General features: G+C 41.3%; 1 protein-coding gene across 8 annotated transcripts in view; it reads left to right on the top strand.

Annotated features, from left to right (window-relative positions):
- LOC124719913 (zinc finger protein 708-like) overlaps positions 1 to 20,570 on the top strand; it is a 120,125-nt gene that overhangs the window by 209 nt on the left and 99,346 nt on the right. The window contains exons 2-4 of one of the 8 annotated variants that reach the window (XM_047245099.1): positions 1,549 to 1,613; positions 18,435 to 18,513; positions 18,994 to 19,082. In XM_047245099.1, the coding sequence (XP_047101055.1) occupies positions 19,011 to 19,082 (72 nt within the window). In that variant the 5' untranslated portion in view covers positions 1,549 to 1,613; positions 18,435 to 18,513; positions 18,994 to 19,010. Of the gene's footprint in view, positions 1 to 1,548; positions 1,638 to 17,347; positions 17,469 to 17,869; positions 17,889 to 18,434; positions 18,514 to 18,993; positions 19,083 to 20,570 lie in introns of those variants that run through there. The other 7 variants (XM_047245098.1, XM_047245097.1, XM_047245100.1 and 4 more) reach the window with 7 other exon arrangements.

The following is a 20,570-nucleotide window of genomic DNA, read 5'->3' on the forward strand; positions in this document are numbered from 1 at the left end:
ACAGTAACAGTTGAGTTTGATGAGCGTAATAGTTCGCGAATATCTTGTGATGACTCTGCTGTTTGAGGCTGCTGTCTTTTTTATGTTTTAATTTTTAATGGGTACATAAGGATGAGATTTTATTCTGTATTTAATTGTGATCACATCACCTATAGTGTGCTTGGTGACGGTGTGTGAATGTTGTAATTTTTCAGGTTATGTTCATAACAACTAAATACCTGAGTTGTTTGTGCATGTTTTTGGCCTGACCGGTAAAATCGCTACGTGTATCTTCGTAAAAGAAACGGCTGAGTGTGTGACGTGCTGTCAGGAGCAGTTTGTCTACGAAGTAATCTCGTCATATACTTCGTGGCTAACGAGAAAAGGCGGACAGTGAAATTCAAAGGTTGTCAATGTTAGTACGGTTATTTTGACATACTTAGCAGTAATAAAATTGTGATGATAATTTTCTGTGATGTGATGTAGACATTCAGCGGCTCCAGATTTTAGGGCTAACGTAAGCATTTTTTCAAGTGCCCACAGTTACTACATCATTTCATGGTTTGAGTATGTTCGCATGAAAGGAAATGCTGCAATTCTGTTGCATTTTGTTAGTTTTCACTGTGCTTTGATTATTCGTGTCGTTAGTATTCGTGTAATCATATGTAAATACCAGTTTGTTGTAGTGTGTGGGTTTTAATGGAGTTCTGTATAAGAGTACTGTAACATCAATTACGAACTGGCGGAATACAAGGTACAGATTAACTATAATCTGTCTAACATAAAGCATTACATGTCATCAGAACTCAATAGATCATTCATCATATTCACAGTTAGTATGATGTCGTTTCAGTAAATCAGTTTTGTTAGAAAATGCTAACCAATGTTTAATCTTGATGGTAATCAAAAATGAGAACCTCCGCATTGCAATGTGCAGTCTACAGTGCAGGTATTGGTTTCCTTTAATAGCAGGTAAAGATTCTAAAATGATGACGCTTCCTGTAAACTGAGCATACATCCGTGAATGAATACAGATGAAGTAAGTTTCAAGGTAATGCCTATGTTGAAAATGCATATTCTTTGATAAACAATCCGTATGTCCGGATTTTCTTCATGTCCCTATCACACTGAAATTAACACAATGAACCAAGTATAGAATGAAATATTTGATGTTATTAAGTAATATCGCTGCAATCAATTGACTGCTGTGATTGTTTGAAATGCTGAAGTTAATGCATGCACAAAAAATTACACATCTTCCATAATTGTCACAACAGGATGGTATCCATGAGCCAGTGTTACAAAGAAGCAGTAGCAACTTTAAATGCTCAGTTTCCATTGCATGTTATTTTATGATTGTTCTCACTCTTCATGACCTGCAAAATGTGAATGAGTTTATATCAGTGAACACACTTTTCCTCAGCCACTTTGAATCTGTTTCCTGTGTAATCACCCGTTTACTATACGCAATATATGAGTGAAAATACTGCCTTTGAGCTATACCTCATCGTAAAAACGGAAACTGAGTGGGCCAAAAACTTTTCTTATCTGATTGCTTTTTCTTTTCAGACTGTAGAACTGAAGCGATGGACCAGGAGCCAACTAAGTGGATAAAAAAAGATGAAACTGATGAAGTACAAACTGAGTTACACTTCGTAGTAAGTAGCTTACTTGTATTTCTTAACAGGGTTTCATTAATTTCTGTGTGCAGTGTGATGTGTGAATACATACAATTGATGTCATACAGCTGGAAACATGAATAATTCGGTTTACTAAAATGATGAACTTACTGTGTTAAATATGACATTTTGCACAGTGCATTGAAATAAGCGTTGTATTAAACCTCACATAGAATTGAGCAAGAGTTTCAATTTAATGTTTAGTAAACATGGAAAACTTTTTTAATGCACAACCCAATTATACTGATAAACTGGTTGCCATAAAGTGGGTATATTCTGCTCTGATACACTTCTTTTGAATGACAAAATTTTGAAGTGACATTCGGATGGTCACTGATCTGAGAAGTACATTTTGTTTACTTTGAATATGTGAAACATTTGTAAGTAGAACTCTCAGCAGTAAAGTTAAATTTCAGACAAATATCACATGGAAGCATAAATTGTTACACAGCAGAATGAATTTGTATGTTGGCAGCAAAGTTTTGATGAAGCCATGGGGCTACACATCAAATATTGACAGGTTTGTTCATAACCACTTTCTGCATTTGCTGCACATTGTTATGCATATTGTTTGTGAAACTGTCACAATGTTACAGTTACTGGTGTAAATAATCTTACATATACATGTCACTTGAAATTTGATGTAGTGCAACCGGTTGTAGGGTATTCACCTATCAGCAGCAAACAAATTCACTTGGTGCCACTAGTATTTTTATCCTGCAAATGAGAATTGAGCACACTGATACAATCACGCAAACTACTTGTGAACTATCTGTGCTGAAAAAATCTGTTTCAACATCCATCTTGAGTGCAACTGCAGAAGTACTGGGATAGCATTAATGCAGCATTTGCATTTGAATATATGTGAGTACTTCATTATAGATTATACAAACTATGTGAACAGCTTGCAATTCATTTGACAAGCATTATCACAACAGTAATCCTAAACAATCACTGTGAGGAAATGATAGGAAAATAAATATACTAAATTTTATTAAATACAGTAAAAGAGTGGTTAGACCCAACACAGTTCAGGCTTTGGCTTTGACCCCTGATGTAATGATGGTTTGGCATTCAGGATGATATGTATGCACAACACACATCATGTAAATGAAAAGCAGTTTGAAGATCCATTGACTTTGGACCTAAACTGGAGAACTATTCAAAGGCTACAAGGTTAAAATGTGGTTCTAGACCCACTCCCCCCTTGTAACATTAGTTGTAGAGGGAGTCTGATTCATAGTGCATCTCAAGGCTTAGCCTATGTTCAAAAGTGGCAGTGTGGCTGTGAGCTGACAAAGTCTAGAAATGTGAAAGCCAAGTAAAGGATATGGTAACAAATTGATCAGTATCACAGCCTAATGTTAACCAAAACATCCAAATGGTGCCCATAACGTAACTTTTTACCTACAAGAAGTCTTCTCATACTCTGTGTGCTGTGTTAGTTGATGAACTGAACTTCCCTATGACCTTAACATTGTATCAGTTGAAAGCCACCTTCTTTGCCAAATTAATTAAATGTTAATTTTTAATTGGTGTATATTTTGGGCATGAGCACATGCTGGAAAGTAATGACACAAAATTTCTATTCGGAAATTATTGAAGCATTTTAATTAAAACAAACTTAATATTTAACATATTTATTCTTCGTGTTTGTATATTTATTCTTCGTGTTTGTATATTTATTTCAAACATAGTCACCGTGGCACTGAACACCTTTCTCCCAGTGAGACACCAGGTTGTCGGTGTCGTCACTGTAGAATGCTTGATTTCGTTGGCAGACCCACAGCCTCACCTACGCTCACACTAATTCATCACTATCAAAGTTGAGTCCCTGAAGGTGTTCTTTAAGTTCTGCAAACAGTTACACACACACACACACACACACACACACACACACACACACACACACACACACACACACACACACACACATGTTACACCCTGCAGTTCAGAACTGTTCATCAGGAGGGTGCTGCATACTTTGTCAGCAAAGTGGTAACATCAACAGTGTCATATGCATGACAACTGATATTAAGAACAGAATCAAAATTTTAGAGGCATTATTTTCTGGCACACCCTTGTAATAAATTGATGCATTTTACAATTGCCTCAAATGTTGCAGAATGGTTCCGTTGGCATTGCCCAGAATCCACTTGGAAGTCATAATACTAAATCCATATACACAGCAGCCAAAACATTATGATCACTGATCTACTATCAGTACAAACTCATCCAAGCAATAGCATCTCACCTTGCCTTCTCGTCAGACGCACACACATTGCATGGAGTATCAGTGAGCATCTTGTCTTGTTGTAAAATAGGAAATGCGCACAATCTGAGTTTCACCTAGAGCAGATTTTGATGGCCTGAAGGCTTGGTATGAGCGTTTTGGAAGCTGCACAGCTTGCCGGGTGTTGAAGTAGTACTATGGCAGTTGTCTTCAACACATGGCAAAACAAAGGTGAGACCATGGCCAGACGTTATGGGGTTGGGCAAGTACTCCTCATCACAGACGGTAGACATCATAGGCTGGGCAGACTGGTAAAACAAGACAGGCAACAAACTGTGGTGTAACTAACATCAGACATTAATGCTGGGCAGAGTACAATTGTGTCTGAATGCACAATGCTCCAAACACTTCTAATGATAAGTCTGTGCCGCTGATGACCCACGCCATGACATCGACAACAACTGAAATAGGTATATAACTATTGGCGCTGGATGTTGGCACAATGGCCGAGCACTGCGTGGTCTGATGAATCCTGATACCTTCATCGTGCCTTTGTTGTTGTGGTCTTCAGTCCTGAGACTGGTTTGATGCAGCTCTCCATGCTACTCTATCCTGTGCAAGCTTCTTCATCTCCCAGTACCTACTGCAACCTACAACCTTCTGAATCAGCTTAGTGTATTCATCTCTTGGTCTCCCTCTACGATTTTTACCCTCCACGCTGCCCTCCAATGCTAAATTTGTGATCCCTTGATGCCTCAAAACATGTCCTACCAACCAATCCCTTCTTCTAGTCAAGTTGTGCCACAAACTTCTCTTCTCCCCAATCCTATTCAGTACCTCCTCATTAGTTACGAGATCTACCCACCTTATCTTCAGCATTCTTCTGTAGCACCACATATCGAAAGCTTCTATTCTCTTCTTGTCCAAACTAGTTATCGTCCATGTTTCACTTCCATACATGGCTACACTCCATACAAATACTTTCAGAAACGACTTCCTGAAACTTAAATCTATACTTGATGTTAACAAATTTCTCTTCTTGAGAAACGCTTTCCTTGCCATTGCCAGTCTACATTTTATATCCTCTCTACTTCGACCATCATCGGTTATTTTACTCCCTAAATAGCAAAACTCCTTTACTACTTTAAGTGTCTCATTTCCTAACCTAATTCCCTCAGCATCACCTGACTTAATTTGACTACTTTTCTTTATCCTCATTTTGCTTTTGTTGATGTTCATCTTATATCCTCCTTTCAAGACACTGTCCATTCCGTTCAACAGATCTTCCAAGTCCTTTGTGTCTCTGACAGAATTACAATGTCATCGGCGAACCTCAAAGTTTTTATTTCTTCTCCATGGATTTTAATACCTACTCCGAATTTTTCTTTTGTTTCCTTTACTGCTTGCTTAATATACAGATTGAATAACATCGGGGAGAGGCTACAACCCTGTCTTACTCCCTTCCCAACCACTGCTTCCCTTTCATGCCCCTCGACTCTTATAACTGCCATCTGGTTTCTGTACAAATTGTAAATAGCCTTTCGCTCCCTGTATTTTACCCCTGCCACCTTCAGAATTTGAAAGAGAGTATTCCAGTTAACATTGTCAAAAGCTTTTTCTAAGTCTACAAATGCTAGAAACGTAGGTTTGCCTTTTCTTAATCTTTCCTCTAAGATAAGTCGTAAGGTTAGTATTGCCTCACGTGTTCCAACATTTCTACGGAATCCAAACTGATCTTCCCCGAGGTCGGCTTCTACCAGTTTTTCCATTCGTCTGTAAAGAATTCGCGTTAGTATTTTGCAGCTGTGACTTATTAAACAGATAGTTCGGTTATTTTCAGATCTGTCAACACCTGGTTTCTTTGGGATTGGAATTATTATATTCTTCTTGAAGTCTGAGGGAATTTCGCCTGTCTCATACATCGTGCTCACCAGATGGTAGAGTTTTTGTCATGACTGGCTCTCCCGAGGCCATCAGTAGTTCTAATGGAATGTTGTCTACTCCCGGGGCCTTGTTTCGACTCAGGTCTTTCAGTGCTCTGTCAAACTCTTCACGCAGTATCTTATCTCCCATTTCGTCTTCATCTACATCCTCTTCTATTTCCATAATATTGTCCTCAAGTACATCGCCCTTGTATAAACCCTCTATATACTCCTTCCACCTTTCTGCCTTCCCTTCTTTGCTTAGAACTGGGTTGCCATCTGAGCTCTTGATATTCATACAAGTGGTTCTCTTTTCTCCAAAGGTCTCTTTAATTTTCCTGTAGGCAGTATCTATCTTACCCCTAGTGAGACAAGCCTCTACATCCTTACATTTGCCCTCTAGCCATCCCTGCTTAGCCATTTTGCACTTCCTGTCGATATCATTTTTGAGACGTTTGTATTCCTTTTTGCCTGCTTCATTTACTGCATTTTTATATTTTCTCCTTTCATCAATTAAATTCAATATTTCTTCTGTTACCCAAGGATTTCTATTAGCCGTCGTCTTTTTACCTACTTGATCGTCTGCTGCCTTCACTACTTCATCCCTCAGAGCTACCCATTCTTCTTCTACTGTATTTCTTTCCCCCATTCCTGTCAATTGTTCCCTTATGCTCTCCCTGAAACTCTCTACAGTCAGTTTATCCAGGTCCCATCTCCTTAAATTCCCACCTTTTTGCAGTTTCTTCAGTTTCAATCTGCAGTTCATAACCAATAGATTGTGGTCAGAATCCACATCTGCCCCAGGAAATGTCTTACAATTTAAAACCTGGTTCCTAAATCTCTGTCTTACCATTATATAATCTATCTGATACCTTTTAGTATCTCCAGGATTCTTCCAGGTATACAACCTTCTTTTATGATTCTTGAACCAAGTGTTAGCTATGATTAAGTTATGTTCTGTGCAAAATTCTACAAGGCGGCTTCCTCTTTCATTCCTTCCCCCCAATCCATATTCACCTACTATGTTTCCTTCTCTCCCTTTTCCTACTGACGAATTCCAGTCACCCATGACTATTGAATTTTCGTCTCCCTTCACTACCTGAATAATTTCTTTTATCTCGTCATACATTTCACCTATTTCTTCATCATCTGCAGAGCTAGTTGGCATATAAACCTGTACTACCGTAGTAGGCATGGGATTTGTGTCTATCTTGGCCACAATAATGCGTTCACTATGCTGTTTGTAGTAGCTTACCCGCACGCCTATTTTTTTTATTCATTATTAAACCTACTCCTGCATTACACCTATTTGATTTTGTATTAAAACCCTGTATTCACCTGACCAGAAGTCTTGTTCCTCCTGCCACCGAACTTCACTAATTCCCACTATATCTAACTTTAACCTATCCATTTCCAATTTTAAATTTTGTAACCTACCTGCCCGATTAAGAGATCTGACATTCCACGCTCCGATCCGTAGAACGCCAGTTTTCTTTCTCCTGATAATGACGTCCTCCTGAGTAGCCCCCACCCGGAGATCCGAATGGGGGACTATTTTACCTCCGGAATATTTTACCGAAGAGGACGCCATCATCATTTAATCATACAGTAGAGCTGCATGTCCTCGGGATAAATTACGGCTGTAGTTTCCCCTTGCTTTCAGCCGTTCGCAGTACCAGCACAGCAAAGCTGTTTTGGTTAATGTTACAAGGCCAGATCAGTCAATCATCCAGACTGTTGCCCCTGCAACTACTGAAAAGGCTGCTGCCCCTCTTCAGGAACCACATGTTTGTCTGGCCTCTCAACAGATACCCCTCCGTTGTGGTTGCACCTACGGTACAGCCATCTGTATCGCTGAGGCACGTTAGCCTCCCCACCAACGGCAAGGTCCATGGTTCATGGGGGGGATCGTGCCTTTGGGAGGGTTCATTTCCGTCACCCACAAAGGGAACAGCCTCTTGACTCCTGTACTGTTGGGGCCTCCATTATACTCTGGGAAACAAACACGTGGGCACCCATGGGTCCAGTGGAGCTCGTGTGAGGCACTGTGTCACAAAAGAAGTATTGTAAACTGGTTGCAAAGCACATCCACCCCTTCTGTTGTTGTTGTGCTCTTCAGTGGCAAGACTGGATTGATGCAGCTCTCCATGCTACTCTATCCTGTGCAAGCTTCTTCATCCCCGAGTAACTACTGCAACCCACATCCTCCTGAATCTGTTTAGTGTATTCATGTCTTGGTCTCCCTCTGATTTTCACCCTCCACCCTTCCCTCCAATACTAAATCGATGATCCCTTGATGGCTCAGAACCTGTCCTACCAACCAGTCCCTTCTTCTATAGGGTGGCGCACAAAATGTGTTACCATTTTGTTTTTGAATATAAACTTTATTGTCGATACAATCTGAAAGGAACATACACTATAATGAAGAGCCGTCCATGGAGATTTGTTCGAACTCAGTACATGCTCAATATGCCCACCATTTCGTTTCCTAACGTTCTTCAAAGGAACGCTGAAGTTAGTGAGTAACCTACAGCACATGTCTTCCTTAATTTCACTGAAAGCTTAAAGAATAAGTCTTCTGAGCTCCATTAAATCACGTGGACATTTCAGGAAATTTTTTTCCTTTAGGTACCCCCAAAGAAAAGAGTCACATGGATTGAAGTCTGGACTATTGAGGGGCCAATTTTGTCCATCATTAAAGCAACCTGGAAACCTGAGTGAAATGATCCGCATGTCGAAATGCTCGTGTAAAAACTCCAACACAGTGTTTGCAGTATGTGGCCTTGCTCCATCTTGCATGAATCACTGTGTGTTGTTCAGCAAGGCAGTAGCAAGAAACTGTGGAATGAATCTATTGCGAAGCATGCTCAAATAACGTTCACTGTTTAGTTTCTTCAAAGTAAAAGGGTCCAGTAAGTCCGTGACTGGAAATTGCTGCCCACGCTGTAATCCTCAGAGCATAATGTCGTTCATGAACCACTTGTGGGTTTTCAGTGGCCCAAAAGTGTTTGTTAACCACACCATCTAAATGAAAATGCGCCTCATCTGGAAACCAAACGTTGTTGAGAGTTTCTTCCCTATCCTCCACCCACTGAGCAAACAGTAGTCTCTCCGCCCAGGGGGTCCACAACTCTTTTGTGGACACGTGCATAGCGAGCACAGGACCCCGAGCTAATGTGGCCCTCCTTCCTTTCCGGGCTGCATACCTTCCCTTTCCGCATCCTTCCACGTCCCCCATCTTGGCCCCCCCCCCCCCCCCCCCCCGCTCACCTCTGGCTCTTTCCTTCCCTTTCTCCCCCTCTGGGAGTATGGTTTGTGCCTACGTCCGGAGACGGACGCTCGAAACTGTTACAGATTCCTTGCTTTCTACACTTGCAAGTCTTCGTCTTTCCTCTGTCCTTCTCTTTTACTTCCCTCTTCTCTTTGCCCTTTTCTCCGCTGCGGCGTTTGAGACCCCTCTTCCTTTCCCTTTCCCTTTTTTCCTCCCTGTGCGTGTCTGAAGGCCGACCCACGCACTTCCATGCGTAGCCGGTGATGGGGTAACGCGTAATTCCCCGCCCCGGGTAGACAGGTAGGACACGTACGTACCTCCTGGTAACGGCCAGGCCCAGGGAGGGGTGATTACCCGAGCTGATACCTTCCGAAAGTGCCGATTGGTCCCTCCGTCCGTTTGTCGGGAGGTGTGACCTGAGGTGTGAACAAACACCTAAGGCGGGCGTGCCCTCAGTGAGGGCCCCCACAAGGGAGGAGCGCGCCATCGGAGACGCCGGTAATCATGGGGGATTCTTCCGCAATGGTTTCCCCACCTTCCACTCTGTCTGCTCACATACGTAAGTTCACTGAGTCTCAGCAACAGACAGTTCTTCCATCGTTGCCACAGTTCCTTGTTGTTTCTCGGTCTGACGAAGGTCACGACTTCTCCATGGTCAACCCTTTCATTATTCAGAAAGGTGTCGACGCAATTGCAGGTCCTGTAAAGTCTTGTTCCAGATTACGGAATGGCACCCTGTTGTTAGAAACAGTCAGTGCCCTCCAGGCACAAAAATTGCTGCGTACTTCTCTGCTCCACACCTTCCCTGTCCGGGTGGAACCGCACCGTACCTTAAATTCCTCGCGTGGAGTCGTTTATACACGCTCCCTCGATGGATTGTCTGACGAAGAAATTCAGCACTACCTGTCTGACCAGGGCGTAACAGCTGTTCATAGAGTTATGAAAAGGGTTGACACGAACATCATTCCAACCCACACTGTCTTCTTGCCATTTGACAAAGTTCAACTCCCATCGAAAATCAAAGCAGGCTATGAGATAATTTCCGTTCGCCCTTACGTCCCAAACCCTACGCGTTGCTATCGGTGTCAGCGGTTCAATCACACCAGCCAGTCCTGTTCCAATCCGGCCAAATGTGTTACGTGTGGCAAGGATGCCCATGAGGGTGCTTGTCCACCTCCATCCCCTCGCTGCATCAACTGTATGGGTGACCACGCTGCTTCCTCTCGAGATTGCCCCGTTTTTAAGGACGAAAAGCTCACCCAGGAAATAAGAGTGAAGGAAAAGGTGTTGACCTTTGCTGCTCAAAAATTATTCGCCAGTCGACAGCCCACCATGCCTCAGACAGGAAAATACAGCACTGTCCTTGCTTCTCCTCGGCCAATAACGGAGGCTGCCACGCAGACTTGCGACCTCACTTTTAGTGCCACGGTCGTCAGATCGGCCAGCGCAAAGATCGCCCGTTCAACCTCACCACTTTTGCCTGCCCACTCTATGGCTCACCCTTCGTCGGGTTCTGCTAAATCTCGAGCCCAAAAGACAGACACCACGACTTCGAAAAAAGAGCATACTCGTGAAGAGTTTTTACGTACCGCAACTTCCCAACCATCGGTTCCTCCTTCATCTAAACATCATACTTCCAAGAAGGCTACAAAGAAAGCCAGTTCCTCTCCTTCTCCGCCAAGGCATGTCCCATCTACAGCACCACCTGGCAGAAATCACCCTCGGCCGTCTTCTGTGTCGCCGAGGCACACTGCTGGTGGCTGGTCAACCGGCCGATCGCTGGTGGCAGGAGCTGCTCCTGACCAACCTATGGATCAGGATCTTCTGCCTTCGGCTGAATGCCATTCCATGCTGTCGGTCGCAAGCTCTGAGCAGTCGTTGAGTTGACAGCACCCTTGGTCACATTCTTCCATTTTCGGTTCACCCTATGTCCATTATCCACTGGAATATCCGCGGCATTCGTGCCAACCGGGATGAATTGTCGATCCTCTTACGATCCTACTCGCCGGTCATCTTCTGTCTTCAGGAAACAAAGCTGCGTCCCCATGACCGCTTTGTTCTTCCTCATTTTCAGTCCGTCCGATATGATCTCCCCTCTGTTGAAGGCACTCCAGCACATGGAGGACTCATGATTCTTCTCCATGAAACTCTCCATTATTACCCAATCCATTTAAACACTTCCTTCCAAGCTGTCGCCGTCCGTCTTTCCCTTTCCGGATACACGTTCTCTCTTTGTACTGTATACATTCCATCGTCCACACCAATGGCACGAGCTGATCTCCTTCATCTTCTTGGTCAGCTTCCACCCCCCTATTTGCTGGTTGGGGACTTCAATGCCCACCACCCGCTTTGGGGATTTCCACATCCTTGTCCACGTGGCTCACTATTGCTAGACGTCTTCCACCAAGCGGGTCTAGTTTGCCTCAACACTGGGGTCCCTACATTTTTATCTGCCTCCACGACAAATTTATCTCATTTGGACCTTGCGGTCGGTACTGTTCCGCTAGCTCGGCGCTTCGAATGGTTCGCCCTTGATGATACATACCCCACAAGACAGATTTTTAAATTCAGTTGTGCACTGGAACTGATATTGTCAGCAAAGAAAACTGCTGCTTGGTTACAGTTAAACTTTCTATATTTAACATGTTATAACATGGAAATAAATGGTCCTTATTAGAGCCACCTTTAACTATCATATCTATAAATATTGAAGGCATATCATCAGCCAAAGAACATCTGTTATCCAACCTATGCCATGACAAAAAATGCAACGTCCTGTGTATACAAGAGACGCATAGAGATGAGCGACAGAGACGACCAAAAATACCGGGCATGAAACTAGCTGCAGAAACACCGCACTCTCAGTATGGAAGTGCTATATTTGTTAAGACCAGGGCTTTAGATAATCAGTGCTCACTGCACCGTAGAAAATAACATCGAAGTCATTTCAGTGGAGCTGAGTAACTGCGTGGCTACCTCTGTGTATAAGCCCCCTTCGGCTGCATTTTCCTTCACACCACCCAGGAACTTCCATAACAGCAAGACGTCTGTAGTATTCGGTGACTTTAACAGCCATAGTCATTTGTGGGGATACTCTGAAGATGACGAAAATGGGGAGGCAGTCCTCTCCTGGGCTGAATCCTGCCAGTTGTCTCTTATACATGACAGCAAGCTACCCCCCTTCCTTCAACAGTGGCAGGTGGCAACGTGGATTTAACCCTGACCTCCTCTTTGTGAGTGAAGACATCACACAGCTTTGCTCCAAATCAGTGTGCTCGCCCATACCAAAGACGCAACACAGGCCACTACTGTGTCAAGTTCTTCCAGCAATAAGGCCACAGGAGGTGAATTTCAAACGGAGATACAATTTCAAGAGAGCTGATTGGAAAAAATTTGCTAAGATGCTGGACAAGGAGATTAAGTCTGTGCGGCCTATTCCTGAAGAATATGACAGCTTTGTTCAAACTGTCAAACATTGCTCCCGGGCATCAATTCCAAGAGGGTGTAGGACAATGTATCGGCAGGGTGTGACACCTGAAACAGCTTCTCTGCTGTACGGATACTATCGACTATATGAAGAAAACCCTTATAGCGAGGAGACTTATCTGGCTGCGCAAAATACTCTCTCCTCAATCTCTGAGGTGAAGAGAGAACAGTGGATTAAACTGATGACAGAATGTGAGATGAGTAGAAGTAGTCAAAAGGCCTGGAGATTGTTACGACACCTTAACAATGATCCCTCCCAACCCAATACGCATACAAATGTGAAGGCAGACCAGATCGCATACCAGCTTTTGAAAAATGGTAAACCTGATCATACCAGTAAAATCGGGAGATGAACCCTGGAAAGGGAGCCCGAACAAGAGGGAAACACTCTGTCTCGACCATTCAGTTTGAATGAGCTCGACTCAGCTCTAAATAAGTGCAAAGTCGGAAAAGCAGCAGGGGTAGATGACATAAGAAGTGAACAGATCAAGAACTTTGGTCCAGGCACAAAGTGCTGGCTACTTGAGCTAATGAATAATTGTGTCAAGAGTGGCAAGATACCAAAATCTTGGCGGAAAGCAAAAATTATAGCTGTACATAAACCAGGGAAAGACCGGGATGACCCCGAAAGCTATAGGCCAATCTCCCTCCTATGCCACCTGTATAAGGTATTGGAAAGGTTGATCCTCCAAAGAATTACAGGTATGATAGAGCCATTACTGATCCCTCAACAGGCAGGATTCAGACAAGGAAAGAGCTGTACGGCACAGGTGTTGAATTTGACACAGCATATAGAGGACGGCTTCCAAAGGTGGCAGATAACAGGAGCGGTGTTTATAGATCTTTCAGCCGCCTAGGACACTGTCAACCACAGACTCTTGTTGTTGAAGCTATACAACCTCACCGAGGACTATAAACTAACCTGTCTAATTAGAAATCTTCTGCAGAACCGAAGATATTTTGTGGAATATCAAGGACAAAGAAGCAGATGGAGGCAGCAGAAAAATGGGTTTCCACAGGGCAGTGCACTGGCACCCACCCTCTTCAATATATACACTAATGACCAGCTGTTACCAGAAGGAACACAAAGCTTCATATATGCAGATGACCGAGCAATCACAGCACAAGGTCACAGCTTTGAGAGGGTGGAGCGGAAGCTAACTGATGCTCTGAAAGAATTAACTACCTATTACAGGGACAATCAATTGAAACCAAATCCTTCTAAGACCCAGACCTGTGCTTTCCACCACCGAAACAGACAGGCTAGTAGAACCTTGCAGATAGATTGGGAAGGAACCTCTTTAGAACACTGCAAGACTCCAAAATATCTCGGAGTCACTCTGGACTGTGCTCTTACATATAAGGAACACTGCTTAAAAACAAAGCAAAAAGTGGCTGCCAGGAACAATGTGGTTAGGAAGCTGACTGGAACAACATAGGGAGCACAGCCAGACACAGTGCGCACATCCGCATTAGCCCTCTGCTACTCTGCAGCTGAGTACGCTTGCCCAGTATGGTGCAGATCTACACATACAAAGAAAGTTGATGTTGCTCTGAATGAGACATGTCGTATCACTACTGGTTGTCTAAGAGCCACACCTTATCCGGCATAGCCCCCCCGGACATCCGAAGAGATACAGCAGCACGGAGTGAAATGAAGAAGGCATTAACATCCGAAGCCCATCCACTACATGGGCACCAACTGGCACAGCAAAGACTTGTGTCTAGAAAGAGCTTCCTTCACAGTACAGAACCACTCGCTGACACTCCACATCAACACCGGGAGAAGAGATGGCAGGTCAGATGCCAGCATCTGGAGAAGTGGCTGATCCCGCAAGAAGTATTTCCCCCAGGCCACACAGAGAAATGGTCCACTTGGAAATCACTCAACCGCCTGCGTTCTTCTGTCACAAGATCCAAGAGTAATCTGGAGGGGTGGGGCTTCCAGGTGGACTCTCTCCAGCGTGACTGCGGAGCTGCCATGCAGACATCAACACATCTACTACAATGCACATTACCTCCAACTGTGTGCACCATGGAGGACCTCGTAAACGCTACACAAAGTGCACTGGATGTTGCAAATTTTTGGGCATCCACTGTATAGATTAAAATTACCTTACGTTTGACAACACAATCTGTGTCTAATATTTATTTCATTCTTGACTAGTTTAATTTATAAACCATAATGTATGTATGTATGTATGTATGTAGTAATGTATCTAATATTTTTTTTTTTTTTTAGTTTGCTTCTGACACGATAAATAAGTAAAATAACATGGAAACTAATTACCGTACAAGAACATAACTTGGTAGCATTAATGTCAAGGACATGGGGAAGAGAGATAATGCAGAATCAATTCAATTGAAACACTTTTAATGTGCTGCTACAGTACACCATACCATTACATACCAGTACCATTACTGGTGACGGTGATGGAGGCTGTTATGAAAAGCTTGCGATATTATTCGAATCTAATATGGCAAGTTAATAGAACTTTTGATCCATGTCAGTAAAATTATTGTGTAAAATCGATAGTGCAGCTTCTTACAGAAGTCTCTTCAGGGCCTTCGGAGTCTTTCACTTACATGTCAACATATTTACTCCCTAATAGTATTTGTTGTCCATAATAGGGGTAATTTTACTCTGTTCAGTGAAATGAACTTGCAAAATACTGGAAGGAAATGGAATTTCACATTCTGATTGAAAGTCTTTAAGAGGTTGCTGCAAGACATCAGGCAGCAAACTGAAAATCTTAAGATATTAATAAAATACAGAGTAAAAAAATTATTTTATTAGCCTCTCCTTCTATAATTATAATTAAACGTAATGTTCTTACTCAAGGATGCATATGATAGTTAACACTAAGGTTCAAATTAACAGGGTTTTAATGTTACCGTTATATGTAGGGCTGCCAGTACTCATTGTAAAATTCTGAAATGCTGGGTACAAAGTATGAGAGAAACAGCACTTGAATAAAAAAACCATTTCTAGCTTTCAGGGTCATTACTTCCTTCCTTTGGGAAGATGAATATGTTTTGTGACTGGAAATGAGGGGAAGATCACTTAGACCACCCGTATCGAACACTTACGTGACACATTCATGAGTACTGCTCCAAAGTTTGAGATCCACGTCCGATTTAAGCAACACACTGAAGCAACTCAGAGGCTGGATGGTAGATAGGTTACCAGTAGTTTCAAACTATGTGCGAGTATTATTTTGTATAACACTATTGAGAAAATTTAGAAGGCATGAGAAATCAGGGCTCGGATGATAGACAGCCTTTCTTCCCTCTCTCTATTTTCGAGTGGAACGGTACCATTTGGTTACTTGTGTAGTATGTATATACATAAAAATATGGAAGAAAATTGTGACTGCCTACTACATTAAGAAGTAATAGTTGAACTAACCTAAAGCTTCAAATGTTTTGTCCCACTGACACACTCTGACAATCAGTGACTTCCATCTATAGCAGTCTTACAATTTGGAGATGTCAGTATTGCTTCGATCTATTAATATTCCCTCACTGAGCTCTTTTTATTTTAAGATCACATAAACTGGATTTTTGAGAAACTACATACAAGAAGATGTGATTGGCATATAGCTGTTTATTTACAGAAAAACAACGACCAAAATTTAAGCATATCGGTAACGCACACAGGGCAAGAGCACATATCTGGGCAAGAGCACTATTCTGGATTTCGCCCACTTTTCCCTAGAAACCTTGACTGGAGTAATAACTTTATTTGTAGCATAGTCTGAGGTCTACATTAGGTTGAAAAGCGATAATTTCGTTGACAGTTGTGGAACACAGCGAATGAGAAATAAAGGTTGTGGTAACAGACAGACGTGTGTCTTTGCCTAATATTTGTTTGTGGCATATTTAAATGCACTTTCCCACATTTAACGCATTTCTCATAATACAAAAAAATAAAACTACTAGGTCATCCCCAAAAAACATATATTAGAAAATGAACAAGCATCCGACGTGTTTTGATGCATATTACGTACAGATATCGTACACAAACTGGAAAAATGCAATGGGCGTTCCACTACGCATCCTTTACCATATTTGATTCGTTTTTCCGCATTTGCTACTGCTGGTATGGGTTCAAAGACAAATTCGAGCTGCAAACGTCTCAGTGGTAGTTAGCCTACATTAGTAAGCAGCACTTAATGCGTTAAAAACATTTAGACACATTGTTCGCAATGCGTAATATGTGTTATGCTATAAATCACTCTGCCTTTCGACCAATAATTTGTAATGAGTTGGTTTCAATCAATCACGTACGGCTCTAATGTGTAACCTTGACTACACTGCGGATTTATCATGTCACCATAATACAGATTATTCGCATTTAAACCTTCTTTCTACATTTTATTCTGTTAATGGAAGCTTCATTCAAACAATCTGGATTGATTTGACATTCCAAAACAACAGCTGAAGGCAAGTCTGTATAAACATTGTAGCCAACGTGTGACGTCACTTACGTCAACAGAGTTGTTTACAGGTCTAGTCACCAGGCAGCGCTGTCAAGCTTTCAGCCTTGTTGATGACGTCATGAAGCGATTCCTCGGGGCCTGCGAGACGCACTTTATAGCTTTTGCACAGCATGGCCAGTCTACTAGTATCTATGGTCGAAGTATCCTGTCTAATTTAATTTTCGCGTTTTATCTTTCCGGTTTTCCGTACTGGTTATCTCACAGCCCACGGCAGAGTGCTTTGTCTTGCTATAAGATCTTTGGTTTAGGTGGTTTCTTTGATTCTTTCAGTGTGTGTGTGTGTGTAGGCAGGTGCAACGTCATAGTTTAGCGGAATTTTCTGTGTGACATTCTCCAGGTAAATTTTAAGCGTTTATAAACTGCAAGCAAGAGTAAGTGAAGAAAACTGTTTCGTAAGTAAGTTAGTGCGCTACTTCATTTTTATCACAATAACAGTTGAGTTTGACGAGTGTAATAGTTCGCGAATATCTTGTGATGACGCTGTGGTAGCTATGTTTGAGGCTGTTGTGTTTTAATTTTTAATGGGTACATAAGGATGAGATTTTATTCTGTATTTATGATCACATCACCTATAGTGTGTTTGGTGAAGGTGTAAGAGTGTTATAAATTTTCAGGTTATGTTCATAACAACTAAATACCAGAGTTATTAGAGCTTGTTTTTGGCCTGTCCGGTAAAATCGCTACGTGTATCTTAGTAAAAGAAATGGCTTAGATTGTGATGTGTTGTCAGGAGCAGTTTGCCCATGCAATGATCTCCGCCATGTACTTCGTGACTGATGAGAAAAGGCGGACAGTGAAATTCAACACATTTGCTATGTTAGTACGGTTATGTTGACTTACCTAGATATAATAATGATTGTGATGTTAATTTGCTGTGATGTAGACATATAGCGGCTCCAGATTTTAGAGCTAACGTAAGCATGTTTACAAGTTCCCACAGTTACATCATTTCATGCTTTGAGTATGTTCGCATGAAAGGAAATGCTGTAATTCTGTTGCATTTTGCTAGTTTTCCCTGTGCTTTGATTACTCATGTCGTTAGTATTCATCTAATCATGTGTAAATACCAGTTTGTTGTAGTTTGTGGGTTTTAATGGAGTTCTGTATAAGAATACTGCAATTTAGGAGCTGGCGAAATACAAAATACAAATTAACTGTAATTCGTCTAACATAAAGCATTACATGCCATCAGAACTTAATAGATCATTCATCATAGTTACAGTTAGTAGGAAGTCGTTTTATTAAATCAGTTTTTTAAGAAAAAACGAACCACTGTTTAATCTTGATGGTAATGAAGAATGAGAACTTTCGCACTGCGGTGAGCAATCTATGGTACATGTATATGGTTTTCTTTAATTGCAGGTAGAGATTCCAAAATGATGATGCTTACTATAAACTGAATACACATCCATGAATGAATACAGATGAAGGAAGTTTCAAGGTAATACCTATGTTGAAAATGCATATTAACTGATAAACAAACAATCTGTACTTCTAGATTCTCATCATGTCCCTATCAGACTGAAATTAACGCAATGAACAAAGTGTAGAATGAAATATTTGATGTTATTCAGAAATTTCGCTGCAATCTCTTGCCCACTTTGATTGTTTGTAATGCTGAAGTTAGTGCATGCACAAAAAATACACATCTTCCATAATTGTCACAATAGAAAAGTATCCATGAGCCAGTGTTAAAAACGAGCAGTTGCATCTATATATACTCAGTTTCCAGTGCATGTTACTTTATGAGTTTGTATCACTGAACCTACTTTTCCTCATCCTTTCTGATTCTGTTTCCTGTGTAATCACCCATTTGCTGCACCCATTAGATGAGTGAAAATACTGCCTTTGAGCTATACCTCATGGTAACAACGGAAACTGAGTACCACTGTTCTTATCTGATTGCTTTTTTTTTTTTCAGACTGTAGTACTAAAGCAATGGACCAGGAGCCAGCTATGTGGATAAAAAAAGAGGGAACGGCCGAAGTGAAAACAGAGTTATACTTCATGGTGAGTGGCTTACTTGTATTTCTTAACAGTGTTTCATTAATGTGTACAGTATGGTGTGTGAATACGTAAAATTAATGTCATACTGCTGGAAACATGGGTAATTCTGTTTACTAAACAACTGATGAACTTTCACTCTTAAATGACATTTTGCACAGTGCATTGAAATAAGCTTGTTATTAAACCTCACATAGAATTCAGCAAGAGTTTCAATTTAATGTTCAGTAAACAACGAAAACTTTTTAATGCACAATTCAATTATACTGATAACGTGGTTGCCATAAAGTGGGTATATGCTGCTCTGATACGCTTCTTTTAAATGACAACCTTAATGTGCAACTTAAGAATGACTATGACCATAGTGAGTCTTAGCAGTGCCATTAAATTTATAAATGGTATGGCTGCAGTTAATGCATTATTGCAGTGTATCGTGGTATTGAATAAGAAATGTAATTTATGGGTGATGTTGAAGTGACATTTTCACGTCACTAATCCGAGAAGTAAATTTCGTAGTGCTATTAACATTAGGTGTTGACCTTGAATATGTGAACAAAGTGTAAGAAGAACTGTCAGCAGAGTCATTCCATGTCAAGTGGCCTAAGGATCCTCACTCGACCATCTCCAATTTCCATGAAATTTTTAGAGGTTGTACATAGACCTTACGTGAAACACTACCAAATTAAAGCTTCATAAATAGTATGGTGGGGCTACTAGCCACCTTTTCATAAAGGCTCAATTTTTGACATTGTGATTGACTAGAATAAATTATCAACTTTGTTTTACCATTGTTCAGGATCTGAGAGACCTGTCGTTCTGGAACTTTGTGATTCTGTTCAACTTTTTGGGTACAATTTCGTAGCTGTAAAAGAAAAGGTCAAACTATAGTAAATTCATCATAGTGTGCTATCAATGTGGCTCATAAATCTTTTCAAGCCAAATTTTGACTGTACTTCATTGCCTTGTATCTACTGAAAGAATAACTTTCTGAAGCTGGTACTTTAGTTATCTGCAGCCTGTCAGCATGTCATAAAGCACTGCCAGTGGCATCCAGATTGCTCAAATAATAACTGAGTTATCTGAGCTCACCTTGTCTGATCAGAAAAGTTTTTATTTTAGAGACAGACCAGTTTAGTGTCAACAGTTGAGTTTAATAACATGCTTCAACAATCAGTCTGAACCACATAGTTATGTAGCGAAGAGTGTTCAGATGTTGTGTGTGCCTTTTTAAATGATGTAAAGTGTGTTGCCATCACTGAATAAACATCGTTTATCGGTAAATAAAAATTATTTCAAGGTATGGGGTGACTTTTTAGAAGTGTTTCAGGTTGTTTAATTTTTCTGTTGTATTCTCAAGGAAGTTCCCATTACCTATGATTGTTTAATATTTTTCAGTTGGAAATATACACCACTTTTACTTTATCTAATAGTGAAACAAACAGCAATTAGAAGCATAAATTTAATTGTAGTGTAATGGATATCAATGAGGTTTCA

This window comes from Schistocerca piceifrons, chromosome 11 (genome assembly GCF_021461385.2).
Source record: "Schistocerca piceifrons isolate TAMUIC-IGC-003096 chromosome 11, iqSchPice1.1, whole genome shotgun sequence".
Taxonomy (NCBI): domain Eukaryota; kingdom Metazoa; phylum Arthropoda; class Insecta; order Orthoptera; family Acrididae; genus Schistocerca; species Schistocerca piceifrons.